Below are 19,714 nucleotides of genomic sequence, written 5' to 3' on the forward strand. Positions count from 1 at the left end.
AAATGCTAAGCAGTTGCAGGTATAACTGCAGGTAGAATACACAACAAACACAACAACCACGCCTTCATAATTAAGGTATTAGAGGTCATTCAAAATTAACGGCATACAATGTAAGCATCCCATTTTAAGATGTTAACTTTGTCCAGTCATATAATTAGACAAGCTAACATATATAATGGTCTGGTCGGTGGAATGATAGCTGATAGAGGATACAGTCGTCTAAGACTTGAGGCCCGTTCATATCACCACAGTGCAATGTTAAAAGTAATATGTTTTATAGAAATATTATATGTATATTTGGCAATAATTATATTCCACATATAAGTTAAAGCATATTTTGAACTCAGTGTGTTTTCTCTATATTGAAATGTATGTATACATATATATATATATATATATATATATATAATGATATGATCATAATATTAATAATGGTAATAATACTCACCCCGAAAGTATTATGACTGTCCCCATGCTGTCTTTGACTATGTATATGTGTGTCTGTGTGTATGTGCTTGAGAGAGAGCGACAGAGAGTGAGAAAAAAAAGGGGGCAAGGAGAGAAAAATAGAATGACAGAGGGTGAGAGACAAGGATACAGAGAGAGGGAGAGAGAGAGACACGGAGAGTTGGACAGAGAGAGAGAGTAAGACAGAAAGACACGGGGGGGGCAGACAGACAGAGAGAGAGACAGACAGACAGAGTGTGTGTTGTTTAATCACTGTGTCTGTTTGAGTTCAAATTCCAAAGCCTCTCACTAACATTGGGGCCATTAACCCCTTTCTTAATTGCTCACTAATTAATGTAGCTCATTAACCCATTAATGAACAAAACTGACTGAGGACACAGCACTGATGTGAACCCACTTCATTAGAAACTAGTTCATGAAAGTTGTTCCCTCAGGATGTAATTGAGTAACCCAGAATATTTTGGTTCATTAATTGTAATATTTGGTGTTCAGTGCAGAACAGAGTAATCCAATGCTATCTTGTGTAGAGCACTGTAATATAATGTACTGTAATATAATGTACTGAAGTGTAGGGCACTGTAATATAGTGTACTGTAGTGTAGGGTACTGTAATATAATGTACTGAAGTGTAGGGTACTGTAATATAGTGTACTGTAGTGTAGGGCACTGTAATATAATGACACATAGTGCTGTAGTGTGCTTATAGCAGTTTATTGCAGCAGGAAGTCAGCAGACTGTCAATACACAATGCACAACCACACAGAAATCTGATCTCACTGAAAATAATGTCAGCTAATATCACTCATCCTCTCTATCTCTCCTTGCCTCTCAATCTCATTCTCTTTTCCTGCCTTGGACTCTCTGTCCCCTCCTCCCTCAGCTCTCCCTCACCCTCGCTCTCTCTCATCCCTCTATTCTAATAATAAAATCTTTCCATTCTCTAACCCCTTATCTTCTCTATCACCATCCCCCCTCTCCTCCTCTCCATCTTCCATCCTTCTCTCCTCTTTATCACTCCCTCCCTCCCTCTCTCTTCTCTCCTCCTCTCTCTCTCACACCCTCTATTTCCCTTCCCTCTCCATAGTCTCTCTGATCCAGTCCAGGTAGTTGTCAACTTTAGTGTAGTAGCCCCTTTCCTCACACATGGGCCCCCAGGACACCACCCCGTACTGCCGGTAGGGCCCCCAGCTCACCTGGCCCCCTTCCCTTGGTCCCAGCCTCTCCCTATGGGCAAAGGGGCCTCCGCTGTCCCCCTTACAGCTGTCCTTCCCTGGCTCCCCGGCACAGAACATATTCTTTGTGAAACTCAATCTGCCACCATGACTGCTGCCATCTTTCCTCTTCCCACAAATCTCCCTGTCTATGACCGGGACTTCCACAGATAGAAGCTTGGAGCTCAACTTCCTTTCCTCTGTGTTGCCCCAGCCAGACACCATCCCCAGACGTCCAGTGGTCATTGTCCCATCGTCCTGTCTCTGGGGGAGGCAGATGGGGCGCAGGTTGGGACCCAGCGGGGCACGCATCTTCAGTTTGATCAGGGCAATGTCATTGTCGAAGCTAGAGCCATGTTTATATTCTGGGTGGACGAAGATCTTGTTGCTCTCCAGTAAGATGGCGTTTTCTGAAGTCCCGTCCCCTCCTCTCTCGATTCCGCCCACGTCTAGCATTCCCCCATACAGAACCAGTTCCTTGATACCCGGCACCACGTGGGCAGCGGTCAGAGCCCATTGGTCACTGATCAGACTGGCTCCGGCCCGGGGATTGGGCACGAACAGTTGCCAAGGGATCTGGCCCTTCTCCGCCAATGCCCCCCCGAAGATACGGCCCATGGAGAGAGAGGAGGAGGAGGAGGAGGAGGAAGACGTGGAATCTGGCTCACCACAAACTGAAGGAGGGAGATGGAGAGAGAGAGAGGGACAGAGAGAGGGAAAGTGCAAGACAGACAGTGAGAGGTGGAGAGGGGGCAGGGGAAGAGGGATGTTTGCTTAATCCTGCTCTTCCAACAGTACTTTGGAATAAATCAAAATGTTTGCACTACTCCTTTGTGTTCCACATAATTTTGTCTCTTCCCCTTTGTTTCTGCCAGGCCTGCACTGCAGCTGTCTTTAGTTCCTGCTTGTTCTTGGGGTGTTTTGCCTTCAGGTTTGCCTTCAGCAAGTGAAATGCTGCTCAATTGGATTCAGGTCAGGTGATTGTCCAATGAGTTTTGAAGCATTTGGCTGAATCTGAGCAGATAATATAGCCCTAAACACTTCAGGATTCATCCTGCTGCTTTTGTCAGCAGTCACATCATCAATAAATAAAAGGTAACCAGTTCCCTTGGCAGCCATACATGCCCATGCAATAACATGCTTCACAGATGAGATGGTATGCTTTGGATCATGAGCAGTTCCTTCCCTTCTCCATACTCTTCCCATCATTCTGGTACAAGTTAATCTTTGTCCCATATGTCAATAGGATGTTGTTCCAGAACTGTACAGGGTTCTTTAGAACACTAATCTGGTATTCCTGTTTTGGAGGCTTACCAATGGTTTACATCTTGTGGTAAACCCTCTGTATTTACTCTGGTGAAGTCTTCTCTTGATTGTTGACACTGATACACCTACCTCCTGGAGGGTGTTCTTGATCTGGCCAACTGTTTTTCTTCACCAGGGAAGTAATTCTTCTGTCATCCACCACAGTTGTTTTCTGTGGTCTTCCAGGCCTATTGGTGTCCCTTCTTTCTTTTTAAGAATGTACCAAATAGTTGATTTGGCCACACCTAATGTTTTTGCTCTCTCTGAACGCAAGACGTTGCAAGAACAAGCAGGAAAACACATCTAACGCTTACTCAAAACACATCTTTTCAGACAGTACTTGTAATATTAGTCCTTTACTCTCCTGTAAGATAGCACTTTACAATGTTTTATCATACTTCTTGCGTTACTAGTACTCATATTGTTATTTTGATTTCCCCTATGCTCCCTTTCCCTTGGCCCTTGACTGTGACCTAACATCTTGTCTGCCATTAGCTTTTACTATCCAGGATGTAAGACCTCATTTATTGAATTCGCTTGTGTAAATTGGAATTTGTAAAATGTATTTTGCTTTGAATTGCACTGTATTGTGTAAATTTGAATTTGTAATGTTTATGCCTTGTACTGAACTGTATTTTTGCACTTTGTATTACACTTATATTTTGTAAGTCACCCTGGATAAGGGTGTCTGCCAGGAAATAAATAATAATACTACTACTAATAATACTAATAATACTAATAATCCTACTACTGCTAATACTACTACTACTACTAATAATAATAATAATAATAATAATAATAATAATAATAATAATAATAATAATAATAATCTTGTTTGTTTCCTTTCAAATCCATTGTGGTGGCATGCAGAGCCAAAATTAAGACAATTGTGTCACTGTCCAAATATTTATGGACCTATCTGTATTCAGTAGTAGTAGAGTATATGGTGTTTAACACAGAGAAGAAAATAGTATAGCATAAACATTAAGTATTACAGAGTATATAGTGAGTTTGCCTCTTACCAGGGACACATACTGGTGGATCAATACTGCCACTACCTGACCTCCAATGACCTTCAGGATCACATCTGTAGACAGCTGGACAAGTAAGAAAGGGTGAAGTAGGGAGAGGAAGAGGTGGAAAAGAGAGAGTGAGAGAGGGAGAGGGGGGACAAGAGGGGAGAAATAGAGAGGAATGGGTAAAAAGGGAGATAGAGACATAGACCACAGAGAGTAATATAGACTCCTATCAGAGAGTGATTAACACTAGCATTGTCATTATTATAAATTATCATCATATTGATTGTAATAATCAATCATAATAATAATAATAATAATAATAATAATAATAATAATAATAATAATACATTTTATTTATAGGTGCCTTTCATGACACTCAAGGTCACCTTACAAACAGAACACAAAAGAGTCATCCATAAAAGCATTAACAATAACAACATTAAGCAAACAATACTATGATATACAATAAAACATTGGAAGATACAAAATATGAACTCATACACAATCATAAAAAACCCAATTTAAAAAGGTAAGTTTTAAGATTAATTTTAAAAATACTTTCACTGTTACGAATGTCCAGAGGAAGGGAATTCCATAAGTAAGGAGCAGTACACTCACCTAAAGGATTATTAGGAACACCTGTTCAATTTCTCATTAATGCAATTATCTAACCAACCAATCACATGGCAGTTGCTTCAATGCATTTAGGGGTGTGGTCTCCAAACTGAATGTCTGAATGGGAAAGAAAGGTGATTTAAGCAATTTTGAGCGTGGCATGGTTGTTGGTGCCAGACGGGCCAGTCTGAGTATTTCACAATCTGCTCAGTTACTGGGATTTTCACGCACAACCATTTCTAGGGTTTACAAAGAATGGTGTGAAAAGGGAAAAACATCCAGTATGCGGCAGTCCTGTGGGCGAAAATGCCTTGTTGATGCTAGAGGTCAGAGGAGAATGGGCCGACTGATTCAAGCTGATAGAAGAGCAACTTTGACTGAAATAACCACTCGTTACAACCGAGGTATGCAGCAAAGCATTTGTGAAGCCACAACACGTACAACCTTGAGGCGGATGGGCTACAACAGCAGAAGACCCCACCGGGTACCACTCATCTCCAGTACAAATAGGAAAAAGAGGCTACAATTTGCACAAGCTCACCAAAATTGGACAGATGAAGACTGGAAAAATGTTGCCTGGTCTGATGAGTCTCGATTTCTGTTGAGACATTCAGATGGTAGAGTCAGAATTTGGCGTAAACAGAATGAGAACATGGATCCATCATGCCTTGTTACCACTGTGCAGGCTGGTGGTGGTGGTGTAATGGTGTGGGGGATGTTTTCTTGGCACACTTTAGGCCCCTTAGTGCCAATTGGGCATCGTTTAAATGCCACGGCCTACCTGAGCATTGTTTCTGACCATGTCCATCCCTTTATGACCACCATGTACCCATCCTCTGATGGCTACTTCCAGCAGGATAATGCACCATGTCACAAAGGTCCAATCATTTCAAATTGGTTTCTTGAACATGACAATGAGTTCACTGTACTAAACTGGCCCCCACAGTCACCAGATCTCAACCCAATAGAGCATCTTTGGGATGTGGTGGAACGGGAGCTTCGTGCCCTGGATGTGCATCCCACAAATCTCCATCAACTGCAAGATGCTATCCTATCAATATGGGCCAACATTTCTAAAGAATGCTTTCAGCACCTTGTTGAATCAATGCCACGTAGAATTAAGGCAGTTCTGAAGGCGAAAGGGGGTCAAACACAGTATTAGTATGGTGTTCCTAATAATCCTTTAGGTGAGTGTATAGCTAAAGGCTCTAGACCCCATAGTGTTCAAACGAATATGTAGTATAACAAAAAGAGTTGACGAGGAATCATAATGCCATAACTGACATAATCATTATGTATTATTGTTATTGTTAAAATCAAGTGACGAGCCCAGCTCTCATGATAGGACATCCCGTGTTGGCCCAGGCCTCCTGTCCAGTGTCAGTGGTCGAGCCCTGCTCCCCCCCTAGTTTTTGTCTGTCTATGAAACATTGGTCAAGCTCGTTCTCATTGTCCATGGCCTCGGATGTGCCATTATAACTTCTTCACAGTAGGGTTCGGACCCTGACCTCTCCCATACTTTGGCTGTTCTACTGATGAAGTTGGGGGCTTGCCCCATCTGGCTGTGGCCTTGCGGCAGCCTCCTTATCTCTCTGCTGCCGGCCTTTCGCACAACGCATTGGGTATACTCACACCCCTTCCCTTCTGGGCAGTTTCTCGACTCAATGGATAACTATCCCTCACCGACTACTCGACTCAGCTGCTCATCCAGTCCCTGGTCCTCTCCCACCTGGACTACTGCAGCTCCCTCCTGGCTGGCCTGCCTGCAACTACCACCCGCCCGCTCCAGCTCACTCTGCGGCTCATCTGGTGTCTCTCTCGCACATGCTTCTTCTTTTGCACATTATTAAACTGTGTATTTTTAACATTTCTAATGCGTTACTGTGACTTCCCATCCATTAAGCATATACCTAGGACTTAATTCCAATATGTCTGCACTTGTCACCTCATTGTACTAGGATGTAGGCTTATTGTATTTTGTACTGATTGAATTACTCCACATAAAATATGTATTGTTTAAAGTGTAAGCACCCTGGATAAGGGCATCTGCTAATAAATAAATTATAATTATAACAATAATAATAATAGCTTCAGCAGCAGCAGTAGAGTCAGTCAATTTTACCTTCACCCTCCAGGGTGTAGTGTCTGGATGTGCACTCATAGCGCACTGTATCTAGGTACTTTGTTCTCAGCTCCCCACCGACCAGTCGTAGCAGCCCATGGTCAGGAAGGTCTGGGGAGCTGCAATCCACAGCTGGAACAGAAGACAGAACATCTGTGTGAGTTCTGAGGTCACAAAGTGTGTGTGTGCCTTTGTCTTTGTGTCTTTGAGTGTTTCCGTTTGTATTACTGTGTGTGTTTCTGTGTACATGTACTGTGACTGTGTGTAAGTGTGTACTGTATGCTTAACATTTCTGAAATTATTTGCGGTCTCTGGCTCCACTAACATATGAAATGTGGTGTCCCCAGGCTCAAGGACTAAGAATTGGCAGCCATATTGTCCACAGCATTTATGGTGAGTCTCACCAGCTTTTTATCTTGGTGAGTCTGAAGGCTACCCCTGAAGACCCCCTGAAGACCACCAAGACGTTAACTAGTTTGTGGAGCGCCACCTGAAGACTTTAACTACAGTTTCTTGATTACTAAGGCTAAATCACATGCCCTATATACAAAAATAAAATATTACATTGCCCATGAGAACTTGCAGCTGGACCACTGTATTAGCTGCTTTATTAATTAATCAGTTGAATGTTTAATTATTCATCAGTTTATTGCTTTCAAAAATGTTTCTGGCAAAAGTTGTAAGTAAGTAAGTTGTGGTTGGTTGTCTGCTAATAAACAAATACTTAAATAGATGAAGAATGGTAATCCTTGACAGCTATGGACAGGTACTGAAATGCTTTATTGATGTAGTTTTTGAATCATATATTGAAATAATGCATTAGATTGAGTTCATTAGCTTCATACAACATAAGTTTCCCAATTAATTTGCTTGTTAAATAACATATAAATATCTACAATTTGCTATTTTTTTTATTTAAAAAATGAAGATTATTGATTATTAGTTCATGATTACGTACGTTGGCACTGGTAAATGGGGCTCCAGACTCCAGTTCGTTGGCAGGAGGATGTGTAGGATGTCTTCATCTCAACTTGCTAAAGAGAGAGAGAGAGATAGGGAGAGGGGAGAGAGAGAAAGGCAGTACAAGAGGGAAAGAGAGTGTGAGAGAAAGGGTGGGAGAGAGAGAAAGAGGAGGGAGTGGGGAGAGACATATGGAAGTGAGGAAGATAGAGAAAGGAATGTTTAAAGAGATGTTTAAATATCACGCCATGATTGTTTAATTTCTATTGTTATTAATTAAACATACAGCTCTGGGAAGAATTAATATGTTAAGTGGTCTCTTATCTTTTTCCAGAGCTGTATATTAATTAATGTGTATCAGTGATTGTATCAGGGTGTGTATCAGTGTGTGTGTATACCAGTATCTTATCTCTTTACAGTGGTCCAGTGTCTGTACACACCATGCTGATCTCAAAGCCCAGCTCACAGCGCACAGTCACTGTATCTCCGTACTCGTACATGGCCTTGGAGGGGTCCAGGGAGGCATGGGCTGTCACTGTACTGGGGCAGGTCTTGGCTGGAACACACAATCATCACCCCCCCAACCAGAAAAAATCATCAGTAACATATAATTCAAATTCACCGTCTTATTACAGTACCCCGATTCTTTCATGTTTGTCTCCCCACTCTCCCTCCAAAACTGCAAACCAATTTTCCCTTTTCCCTTTTGAACAAGATGCTTCCTCTCCCTCGCTCGCTGTCTCTTTCTGGTTACCCTTGATACTGTAGGTCAGTGTGAAGCCAGTGTTGGCCCCGCCCCCATCAGAACTGAACAGAATCTTTAGCTGATGCGATCCAGTCAGCAAGGGGGAAGGGGGGGGCTGGTCCCCGCAGAAAGGACCGATCTCCTGAGAGGGGGTCTGGATCTGAGAGAAAGCAAGAGAGAGAGAAAAAGAAAGAGTTGGCCACATATTGGAGCAGTCTGCAGCCCCTGGCCCCACTCTACACAACAAAGAGATCAAGTTTCTGCTCTACACAGATGCCCTGGTGCTGCTGTCACCCCCGAAATGGGCTGCAGCAGAACCGGGCCCTGCTGGAGCAGAACAGAGAGTATATTTTCCCTCAGTTATACTGTAACGGCTGTTGTTTTATTAATATGCATTGATGTATTTCTCCTACCAGAAGTCAGAATGATCTCTTCTGCTAGTGTCTGACTGTAGTGTGCAGAAGCTGTGTTCTGCCCCAGTCAGTACTATTCTATTGTATCCCAGTAGTGTTTGACTGTAGAACTCCTTTGCAACAGTTTGATTATACAGTAGCCACTCCCCTTTGGGCAATCTTTTCAACTTGAAAGATAATGATGGATTGCAAATGCTACCCAAAGGCTGTAATGCCACTTGGGAATTCAGACTCCCGGCAGAGAGGAAGAATCAGTCAGCGAAGGGTGGTTTGTATGACACACAGACTGGCCTATAGGCAGTTTTGATAGTCAAATATTTCTTCTGAGGTACCATGGTAATAGGCCTAACCCCTCCCCCTTTGGGTAGTTTTCTCTTTTTCAGATTACTGGGGTTGCATTCACAACCTATTGATACACACAGACACACAGACACACACAAATACAGTCCAGTTCAGTTCAGCTCAGTACACACCACTAGTTTGTCTATGCAGTCCCCTGTCTCTCTGTCTCGCTCAATGTCAAATGGAGACAAGATGTCCAGCTGGAACTGGTAGCCCTCATCCACACTGAGGCTGTAGGAGCAGGATGCTTCAACGGGGTAGTAGCGGGGATGTCCCGGGCTGGACACCAAGCCCCTGGATGTACCTGTCATGTCCATACTGCAGTTCACTGAGAGGGGGAAGAGAAGGGGAAGAGAAGGGAAAAAGGAGTAGCAGGAGGGAGATGAGGGAAAGAGAGAGAGAGCAACACTGAGTGACTGACTGGATACTACAGTACAGTAACTCTGACTGACTCGTGTATTTGTACTGTTAAAGGTGTGTGAACTCACATGTACAGGAGTGCTGGTCTGACTCCAGGGTGTAGCCTGGCTGGCAGGAGCAGAAGTAGCCACCAATGTAGTTATTACAGAACTGAGAGCACTGATTGTCAGGGTCTGAGCACTCATCGATGTCTGACAGAGAGAGAGGGAGAGTGGAAGAGACGGGGGGAGAGGGTGACAGAGGGGAGAGAATGGGAAAGGGTGGAAGAGAGAGGAAGAGAGGGGGAGAGAAGGGGAGAGGGGGAAGGCAGGTGGGAAAGATTGAAAGGGAGAATAGTGAGAAATAGAGAGGCAGGAGGAGAGAGGTGGGAGTGAGAGAAAACTTTCAGAAAGCAGATTTCAAAATTAACTTTCTCTTTCTTTTTCACTCCTCCTCTCCTTCCCCCCTCCATCTCCCCTCCCCCTCTTTCACCCTTACTGTTCTCCTTTCTGTCCCCCCCTCCCTTCCTCCCCTCTTTCCCTCCTTCTCCAATCCTACTTTTCTCTCCCTCCCTCTACCCTTCTCTCCTTCTCCCTCTCCTTCATCCTTCCCCCTCCCTGTCTCTCTCTCCCATGCTCTTCCTGTCTCACTAAACCTCCCTCTCCTTCCCTCCCTCTCACCCTTTTCCCATCTCCTCTTTTCTACCTCTTGCTCCCCTCCTCTCCCCTACCACTCTCTCCAGTCCTCCCTCCGTCCAACCTCCCCTTTCACTCTCTCCCTCACCCCTTCCCCTTCTCCTTCTCCCATCTCCACTCCTGCCCCTCTATTTCTCTCCCATCCCTGTCCTCCTCTCTCACCCTGTACAGTGTATAGTGCCTTGAACCCTGTGTGTCTCTCAGAGTTGGAGTAGTCAGAGCGGAAGGAGAGATAGAGGGAGGAGGAGTGGAGCAAGGGATTGACACGACTCTGCAGCTCCTCGAAGGAGAGCTGTCCACACAGAGACACCAGGAGCCTTCCGTCAGAGGAGACCTGAGGAAGAGAGAGGGGGAGAGACAGAGAAACTCTAAACTGTTTCGTATTGTACTGTACTGTTCTTTTGTATACCATACTGTATTATAATATACCTTATTACACTGTACTGTACTGCAGCCTGGCTTTTTGTGGTATTAAAACCTGGTGCAGCACCACAGCTCAGACACTGTACTGCATTTTTCACACACAGACACACATGTACTGACCAATAAAAGATTCCCAAAACACAACCAAACACAACACACACTGCACAACACACTGTCACACACTGTACAACAGACTGTACACTACCAGGTAACATACTGTACAGTAAACTATAACACATGGCACAGTGTACAATAATCTGTAAAACACTGAAGTGTGCTGTACTCTACACTGTAACACACTGTAAACAGACTGAACAATAACCCCCCTCATTATCAGTAATATGGAGAAGTGTACATTTTTTTACCTCTCTCTCTATCCCTCTAATTCACCCTCTCCATCACTCTCTCCCTCTCTACCTCTCTTGCGCCATCAGTCTATCATCTCTCCATCTTACTCACTCTCAACTTCTCTCTCCCACCCTTTCCCTCATTCTCCCTCTCGCTCCTTCTTTTTCCCTCCACACTCTCTCTCTCTCTCTCTCTCTCTCTCTCTCTCTCTCTCTCTCTCTCACATTGAGTGAGTCGTGCGCACACCCCTCACTCTCCTCCAGGTCCAGGTGAGTGATGTGCAGGTGCACCAAGTAGCCGTGTGCGGCGAGGAGCTCCCACACGTGTTCTGCATCGGCAGGGTATCCCTCAGGATAGCCAGGGGACTGCAGCCAGCCAGGGGAGGAGAGGGGGGAGGGAGAGAGAGAGGAAGAGGAATGGAGGTAGAGGGGGAGGGGGAGGGAGAATAGGGGCAGGGAGAGCACGAGCACAAGAGAAAAGCTGAGAGAAGGAGAGACAGGGAGAGGGGGTAGTTCATTTTAGTATGTGCTTGAGTGATTATTGGGGTCAGTCTGTCAGTGTATCAATCAATCAATCAATTAGTCAGTGTATCAATCAGTCAGACTCTGATTTTCTTTAATAATAATAATAATAATATGAGGGAGACACACAGAGACAGAGACAGAGACACACAGAGAGAGAGAGAGAGAGAGAGAGAGAGAGAGAGAGGTCACTAGACAAGCCCCTAAAAAAGAAAAAGTTATATTTGTGTTATTGTTTGGTGAAATTAGGTATTACATTTACATAAATGACTTCAATAATCAGCACACTGAAGTGTAACCAACAGGAATCTGTAAAATAAGATCCACCCAGGACCCAGAGACACAGAGGAGAGAGGAACAGAAACAGGAGTAACAGGAAATGGAAAGACGGAAGAAAGAAAAAAGGGAAAATGAAAGGAAAAACATTAAGAAAGTAAGAAGAAAGGAAAGAAGGGAAGGACAGAGAATCACCAGAAGAAAGAAAACAGGAAGAAAAGGATATATATATATATATATATATATATATATATATATATATATATATATATATATATATATATATTTACAATTACCAACATATATAATTCAGTGAAGACTGATAAAATAGAAATGGATAAAGTATAAAACACTAATATACATCTTACATTTAAATACAATGGCAATAAAAGGACAGTAGTAGTTTACTTACAAACTCCAGTGGCAGCTGGAAACTGACAGTTTATGTGCCGAATGCAACAATATGGATTAAGAAAATCTTGGTTTAGTGCTAATCCAGAATTATTTAACCCAAAATTACTTTTAATCACAGTTGCATTTGCACCACAAAAATGTAAACCAGGATTAATCAATCTAGGATACTAGAAGGAAGAAGCAGACACTGACCCAGAAGACTCAAACCTTAACAACACCACCCTAAATGAAGATTTCCATGATTTAGGAGGGGGCATGCCCAATTGCCCACCCACTGCCCCTCAGGCTACAGGGAGCTCATATTGCCATTCTTGAAGCGCAGCTCAACACAGTGCCGTATTTACACACTGAACACTCTCATGAACAAGCCAGAGGAAACTATTTGCATGTTTTATTGACTTCAGGAAAGCTTTTGAATCCATTTGGCATGAGGGTGGTGGTAGGGGGGTAAAATCTATGATGTAATAAAATCACCATAAGCAGAAAACAGGTGAATAAAGATTCACAGCAAAAGGACAGAGTTCTTCACTCAAGGCCGTGGGGTGACACAGGGCTGTAGTCTGCATGCAACGCTGTTAAATATTTACATTAGCGGTGTTGTTGGAACAGTCTAGAGCCCATGACTTTACTCCAAAAGAGTTAAATGAAGTTCCTGGTCTACGTAGATGACCTAGTCCTGCTGTCGCCCACTGAACAGGAGCTGCAGCAGAACCGGGCCACACAGTACATCTGCTTAGACCTGAAAATCAGTGTGACAGGCGGCTTCGGCCTGGCAGAGAATTAACTGAAAGGAAAAAACAGAACTCTCTATGCCATCAGAAGAAACTTGTACAGAATAAAAATACCCTTCAGAATCTGATTTTCGACAGTGTGACCCGGCCTATTGCGTGAAGTGAAGTGTGGGTCCAATCAGTCAACAAGACTACACTGAATGGGAAAAACACCCAGGAGAAACCCTGCATTCAGAATTGTGTAAAATCATAGTCCAAAGACACACTCCTAACAATGCATGCATGGTAGAATTAGATGGATATCCATTGCTTATCAATACTAAAACTAGTCCACCAGACTCATTACAATATAAAGGCCTAAAAACCCTGGTGGCAGAGTTGAAGACCTGGTTGCACAGAGAGGACCGGTGCTATGGTCACTGAGACACAGGAGAGGTGGACACAGAGAGGAGTGGCGCTGTGGACACTGAGAAACAGGAGAAGTGGACACAGAGATGCACTCTCTCCTGCAGTCTTACATTTAAAATTATATACCGATCTACTTTGAAAAATGTACAATTTCCTACTCATTTCCCTAATATTAACAACTTCGAGAAAATTAAACTCTTCCTGGGAGAGGGAGACACAGCCCAGCTGGCAGCCCAGTGTGTGGCATTGTGTCCAAGTCTGAGGGGCAGGCAGGGACCACTCCACACACAGGAGTTTTATTTATTTATTATTTAACTAGTTTATATACTATTATACACACTATTATACACACAGACACAGAGACAAGCAGATAGAGAGCCGAACAGTTCCCCTCTTACAGTAAGTCATCCGCTTCATCTGGAAGGAAGGTGTGACTGTGCTGTTGTGTAGTGGTGAGGATGGAAATCCCCTGTGCATACAAGCCCTGTGCTCACTTCCTGTCTGTTCACTGTACTGAGCCATATAACACAATAGTGTACTGGAATATATCATACTGCACTGTATTGTACTGTATACTGTATTCTACTGAACTGTACTATACTGCAAATATAATACACTTTACTGAACTTTATTGTAATATACTAGTGTACTATAATAGACTGTACTGTACTATACTGTAAAAGACTGCACTGTACTGTAATGTATTGTAACATACTGCACTGTATATCATTGTACTACAGCACAACACACCTCTACACACCATATAGGAGTGAATTAGTGCATGAGTGGGAGTACAGGCAGTGTAACACACTATGCTCTAAATTGTAACATGCTGTACAATTCACCGTAATACACCATGATCCTTATATTTTTCATAAACCCTTATTTTTTATACACATGGGATATATTTCAAATCTACTGCAGTGTAGAATCTACATTTATTTGACACATTTAAAATGTGGGTAGAAAAGTTGTATATATTTTGAACATATAAAATAAACACATAGATTACAAACAACAATAGACTTTAAATGTATTGCAAGTAACTTATGTTGAAGAAAATTGGACCATTGTTGGTCTATGAAAATATATGGGTCATTAATCATCTAACAATATATTATAGATAGATAGATAGATATGTTGGTTCCTTATGGGATTCCAGTTCTAGGAGTCAAGCTTTTTAGTGAATCAGCCAGTCTAAATGGATCGTTCCAAAGAGAAAGAGAGAGAGAAACAGAAAGAAATTAGTAAAATATCAGACCCACCTGATCATAGTGAGGAAACCGCCTGTATGTTATTCAACTGATCGTACCACTCTATCTCTCTATTTCTCTTTCTCTCTCTCTCTCTCTCTCTCTCCATCTGTGCCTCTGTTTCTCGAAAATCGGTCATATCTCTTCCAAAATCAACTTTGATTGTTTGTTTGTAGGGAACATGATGGGGGGGGGGGATTAACTGGACACTAAAGGACATTAATATTGACTGACTGACTGGACACTACAGCACATTAACATTAACTGACTGACTGACTGGACACTACAGCACATTAACACTGACTGACTGACTGGACACTACAGCACATTAACACTGACTGACTGGACACTACAGCACATTAACACTGACTGACTGACTGGACACTACAGCACATTAACACTGACTGACTGACTGGACACTACAGCACATTAACACTGACTGACTGACTGGACACTACAGCACATTAACACTGACTGACTGGACACTACAGCACATTAACACTGACTGACTGACTGGACACTACAGCACATTAACACTGACTGACTGGACACTACAGCACATTAACACTGACTGACTGACTGGACACTACAGCACATTAACACTGACTGACTGGACACTACAGTACATTAACACTGACTGACTGGACACTACAGTACATTAACACTGACTGACTGGACACTACAGTCCATTAACACTGACTGACTGACTGGACACTACAGCACATTAACACGGACTGACTGACTGGACACTACAGCACATTAACACGGACTGACTGACTGACTGACTGGACACTACAGCACATTAACAGATGGGGAGCGAAAAAAAAGAGAGAGAAACAAAGAGATTTGGAAGGGAACATTGCTGTGTGGTTTATCACTGTATTTACGAGACATGTTGAGTAATAGAGACATGCACTCTGTGTAGAGGAAGCTAGTGCAAGGGTTTAGAGGAAAGGTGGGGAGTGAAAAGGAAGTCGTTGAGGGGGTGGGCAGTTTCCATTACAGCTACGAGAGAGTCACAATGGAGTATGAGAGAGAGACACACACACAAACTGGGGGTGAGAAAGACAGAGAAAGAGAGAGATTTTGAATCTGATAAGGCTTGATACACAGTCAGGGAGACAGGGAAAGACAGACAGTGTGCAAACACAGATACAGACACACAGAAACACAGTGCTTATGCACATAAACACTCAAACACACACACATCAACAGACATACACAGAGATAAACATACACACACACACTGCACTATGGAGACCTGTCCTTCAGGGAACTATCAATATGCTGGAAGATGCTGTAGAAAATGTTCAAAAGGTATGAGTGACTCTGTGAGTGTGTGTGTGTGTGTGTGTGTGTGTGTGTGTGTGTGTGTGTGTGTGTCTGAGCGTGTGTATACAGTGAGTATGTGTGTGTTGTGTGTGTGTTGTGTCTATCTGTCTATCTGTATGTGTCTGTCTTTATTGCTTTGTCTGCATTTGCCTGTGTGTTTCTGTCTGCAACACTTAACATTAAATTCACTGAAATGTCCAGTCAATGTTAATGTGCTGTAGTGTCCAGTCAGTCAGTGTTAATGTGCTGTAGTGTCCAGTCAGTCAGTGTTAATGTGCTGTAGTGTCCAGTCAGTTAGTCAGTGTTAATGTACTGTAGTGTCCAGTCAGTCAGTGTTAATGTGCTGTAGTGTCCAGTCAGTTAGTCAGTGTTAATGTACTGTAGTGTCCAGTCAGTCAGTGTTAATATGCTGAAGTGTCCAGTCAGTCAGTCAGTGTTAATGTGCTGTAGTGTCCAGTCAGTTAGTCAGTGTTAATGTGCTGTAGTGTCCAGTCAGTTAGTCAGTGTTAATGTACTGTAGTGTCCAGTCAGTTAGTCAGTGTTAATGTGCTGTAGTGTCCAGTCAGTCAGTGTTAATGTGCTGTAGTGTCCAGTCAGTCAGTCAGTGTTAATGTGCTGTAGTGTCCAGTCAGTCAGTGTTTACTCACCCTCACCCACACTCTCTCTTAGGTTATTATGTGAAAATGCCATGTGAAGGGTCAGTGTCAACACACTGTGTCCAATGCCAGGACGGAGAGTTCATGGACAGTGTCAACTTTCTGTACAGCTGTCGCAGCTGCAAGCACTGTGACTCAAGTGAGGTCCCTCAAAACTCCCTACATCCCTCCCTTTTCCTGTGTCTCCCTCTGTCATTCAGATCTATCTTATTTTCTGTGCTGTACAATCTCTCTCTCTCTATGTCAGTGTTAATGTACTGTAGTGTCCAGTCAGTCAGTCGGTGTTAATGTGCTGTAGTGTCCAGTCAGTCAGTGTTAATGTGCTGTAGTGTCCAGGCAGTCAGTGTTAATGTACTGTAGTGTCCAGTCAGTCAGTCGGTGTTAATGTGCTGTAGTGTCCAGTCAGTCAGTCAGTGTTAATGTGCTGTAGTGTCCAGTCAGTCAGTCAGTGTTAATGTACTGTAGTGTCCAGTCAGTCAGTCAGTGTTAATGTACTGTGTGTCCAGTCAGTCAGTCAATGTTAATGTGCTGTAGTGCATTCATCTCTGTTTTCTCCCTACCCTCTCAACCTATTTCCTCTCCTTCTCCCTCCCATATCTCTCCCCTCTCTCAGACAGTCACCATGTCACAGTGTCCCCCTGCTCCCCAGACAGTGATGCTCAGTGCCGCTGCACCTCTGGGTTTTACTGCTCTGACCCTGCCTGTGAGCACTGCCTCCCATTGTCTGTCTGCCTGCCTGGAGAAGGAGCCACAAAGCAGGGTGAGAGAGAGGGAGGGAGACAAATAGAGAGAATCAGAGGAGGAAGTGAAAAGAGAGAGAGAGAGAGAGAGAGAGAGAGAGAGAGAGGGAGAGAGAGAGAGGGGGGGGGAAGGGAGGAGCTGGAGAGAGTTTATTTGGACGATTACCTGATTCTAACGCTAGAGAGCACTCTTGTTCTACATATGATGAAGATTGATAATAACATTACATTTGTATTGTTATTATTATTATTAGTAGTAGTAGTAGTAGTAGTAGTAGTAGTAGTAGTAGTAGTAGTAGTAGTAGTAGTAGTAGTAGTAGTATGTTATGTATGTATTTGTTGTTATTGTTATTACAGGTACTGGGGATGTAATCTGTGAGGCCTGTAAGGAAGGTACCTACAACAACCTGACAGACTCCCAAAGCCCCTGCCTCTCACACAGCAAGTGAGTGTCTGCCTGTCTGTTTGTGTTTGTGTATCTGTCTGTCTGTCTGTTTGTGTCTTTCTATCTGTCTGTCTTTCACACACCAAATGTCTGTCTCTCACACACCAAGTGAGTGTCTGCCTGTCTCACTCTCAAAATGTCTGTGTTGATCTCTCTGTTTCAGAAGTGTCTCTAGGGTCTATTTTAACTCTCACTCTCTCTCTCTCTCTCTCTTTCTCTCTTTCTCAGCTGTACAGCTCTGGGACAGATGTTGAAAATACCTGGAACCAATATTTCAGATTCTGTCTGTATCCCAAAGACACCGACTGGTAACATCCCATCTTACAATTCAGTTAGTCAGTGTGTCAGTCAGTCAGCCAGTCAGTGTATTAACTTTGTATTGTATTGCTTAACTCCACCTCTCTCTCTTCCTCAGGCTGTGATTGGTTGTTACCAGCAGGCCTGTGGGTGGGGTTTGCTCTGTTTACTGTCATTATCTTCATCCTACTTGGTTTTGTTTACCGGAAGATGAAACACCAACAATTGCAATACAAAGGTCTGTCTCTCTTTCTCTCTCTCTCTCTCCCACTGTCTGTGAATGTGTAGTGGAGGTGGTGTGACAGTGTTCCTCTTCCCCATCTCTTGGTGTAGGTGTCCAGAATCTGGTGCCACACTGCCCCTCCCCCCCCTTCCCCGCTTCTATGCCTTCTCTCTCGGTGTACAGATGTGGAGAAGCTGGTGTTGCAGTTTCAGGTGTCCCCAGACTCCCCTCACTATCAGATCAGAAGTTACCAGTGATGTCTTCACACAGCCCCACCACCCTATTCTCAAACTTCCTACGGCATGATGCTGGTAACTGCTCCCTGTTCAATACCCGATAAATACTACTGATGAAAGCCCCACTGTTTAATACTCTCCATAACTCACTATTTAATACCCCACTATTGAATACCACTCTTCCTTTATAAAGTACCCCTATTAAATATCCTGTCAAATACCCCTTATCAAATACCCCTTGCTTAATATTCCTTTATAAACCCCCCTGTTAAATACCATGATTAAATACTCCATTATGAATATTACTCTTATACCCAACTCTTAAATACCACTGATATCCAATATCAAATACCCCCTTGATAAAATACACAACTAATACCCCATTGTAAAACATGTGTGGTTAAATACCCCTAATGACAGTCCCTCTTATTAAAATCATCATCTAACCATCCCCATTAAATATCCTGATAATTATTATTATGACTGTGTTGTTACCGTAAGTCTCATAAATTAAAAAAATATTATTATTATCACTATTATCACCACCATCATTTTTATCAATATCACTATATCATGATTACTCTCACTCTAGTTCAGCCTCCCAGCTCTCCGACCGAGACCTGCGATCCCTCGGTGACCTTCTACCCCTTGGAGACCTGTGACCTGGAGGCTGACGGTGCGACCCTGCTGACCCTGCGCACCTGCGAGCGCTTAGGCCTGCCAACAAATTACCCCACTGGCTCTGCCCTCCACTCCGAGCCCCAGGAGGATGAATGGACTGACCCGTGCTGACAGACCAGCAGCTCTTACTCTGCCATGCTTTCTCCATGTGAAAGTAGAGTTGCTGAGCTAGAGGACTATTGTAATTGTAATTTTTTAATTGGTTCATTTTTTTCATTGTAGTGAATTGAAGAGAGTTAGGGTTTGTGTGTGTGTGTGTGTGTGTGTGTGTGTGAGAGAGAGAGCGAGAGAGAGATCTGTGAACAAATATAAACTATTTTATTTTATATAAATAATATTGATTTGCCTAATTTCATGGGAGTCTTCTAGTAATAAATGTAATTATTAGAGAAACAGTGAAACTGATTGAGACTCACACGCACCACACTGACTGACT

At 43.2% G+C, this 19,714-nt stretch overlaps 2 protein-coding genes across 3 annotated transcripts; one reads left to right on the forward strand and one right to left on the reverse strand.

The window, feature by feature from the left end:
• Positions 1 to 1,163: 1,163 nt before the first annotated feature.
• On the reverse strand, positions 1,164 to 14,768 carry c1s.2 (complement component 1, s subcomponent .2). The gene is made up of 11 exons (XM_066712289.1): positions 14,681 to 14,768; positions 11,290 to 11,545; positions 10,457 to 10,628; positions 9,689 to 9,811; positions 9,332 to 9,528; positions 8,455 to 8,605; positions 8,141 to 8,256; positions 7,699 to 7,774; positions 6,741 to 6,872; positions 4,007 to 4,081; positions 1,164 to 2,353 (listed from the first exon to the last, which is right to left on the reverse strand). The coding sequence occupies exons 1-11, from the start codon at positions 14,686 to 14,688 to the stop codon at positions 1,530 to 1,532; spliced, it is 2,130 nt and encodes a 709-aa protein (XP_066568386.1). The 5' UTR covers positions 14,689 to 14,768; the 3' UTR covers positions 1,164 to 1,529.
• An 83-nt stretch (positions 14,769 to 14,851) lies between these two features.
• LOC136756178 (tumor necrosis factor receptor superfamily member 5) lies at positions 14,852 to 19,658 on the forward strand. Of its 2 annotated transcripts, XM_066712303.1 has the most exons (8): positions 14,852 to 15,985; positions 16,670 to 16,795; positions 17,270 to 17,416; positions 17,754 to 17,841; positions 18,070 to 18,149; positions 18,257 to 18,376; positions 18,472 to 18,672; positions 19,190 to 19,658. In XM_066712303.1, exons 1-8 carry the CDS (start codon positions 15,922 to 15,924, stop codon positions 19,387 to 19,389), a joined length of 1,026 nt encoding a protein of 341 aa, XP_066568400.1. In that variant the 5' UTR covers positions 14,852 to 15,921; the 3' UTR covers positions 19,390 to 19,658. The 2 variants fall into 2 exon arrangements, with proteins under 2 accessions (XP_066568400.1, XP_066568401.1); XM_066712304.1 differs by lacking the exon at positions 16,670 to 16,795.
• The last annotated feature ends 56 nt before the right edge of the window (positions 19,659 to 19,714 follow it).

The sequence above is a fragment of the Amia ocellicauda genome, chromosome 1, assembly GCF_036373705.1.
Source record: "Amia ocellicauda isolate fAmiCal2 chromosome 1, fAmiCal2.hap1, whole genome shotgun sequence".
Classification (NCBI taxonomy): domain Eukaryota; kingdom Metazoa; phylum Chordata; class Actinopteri; order Amiiformes; family Amiidae; genus Amia; species Amia ocellicauda.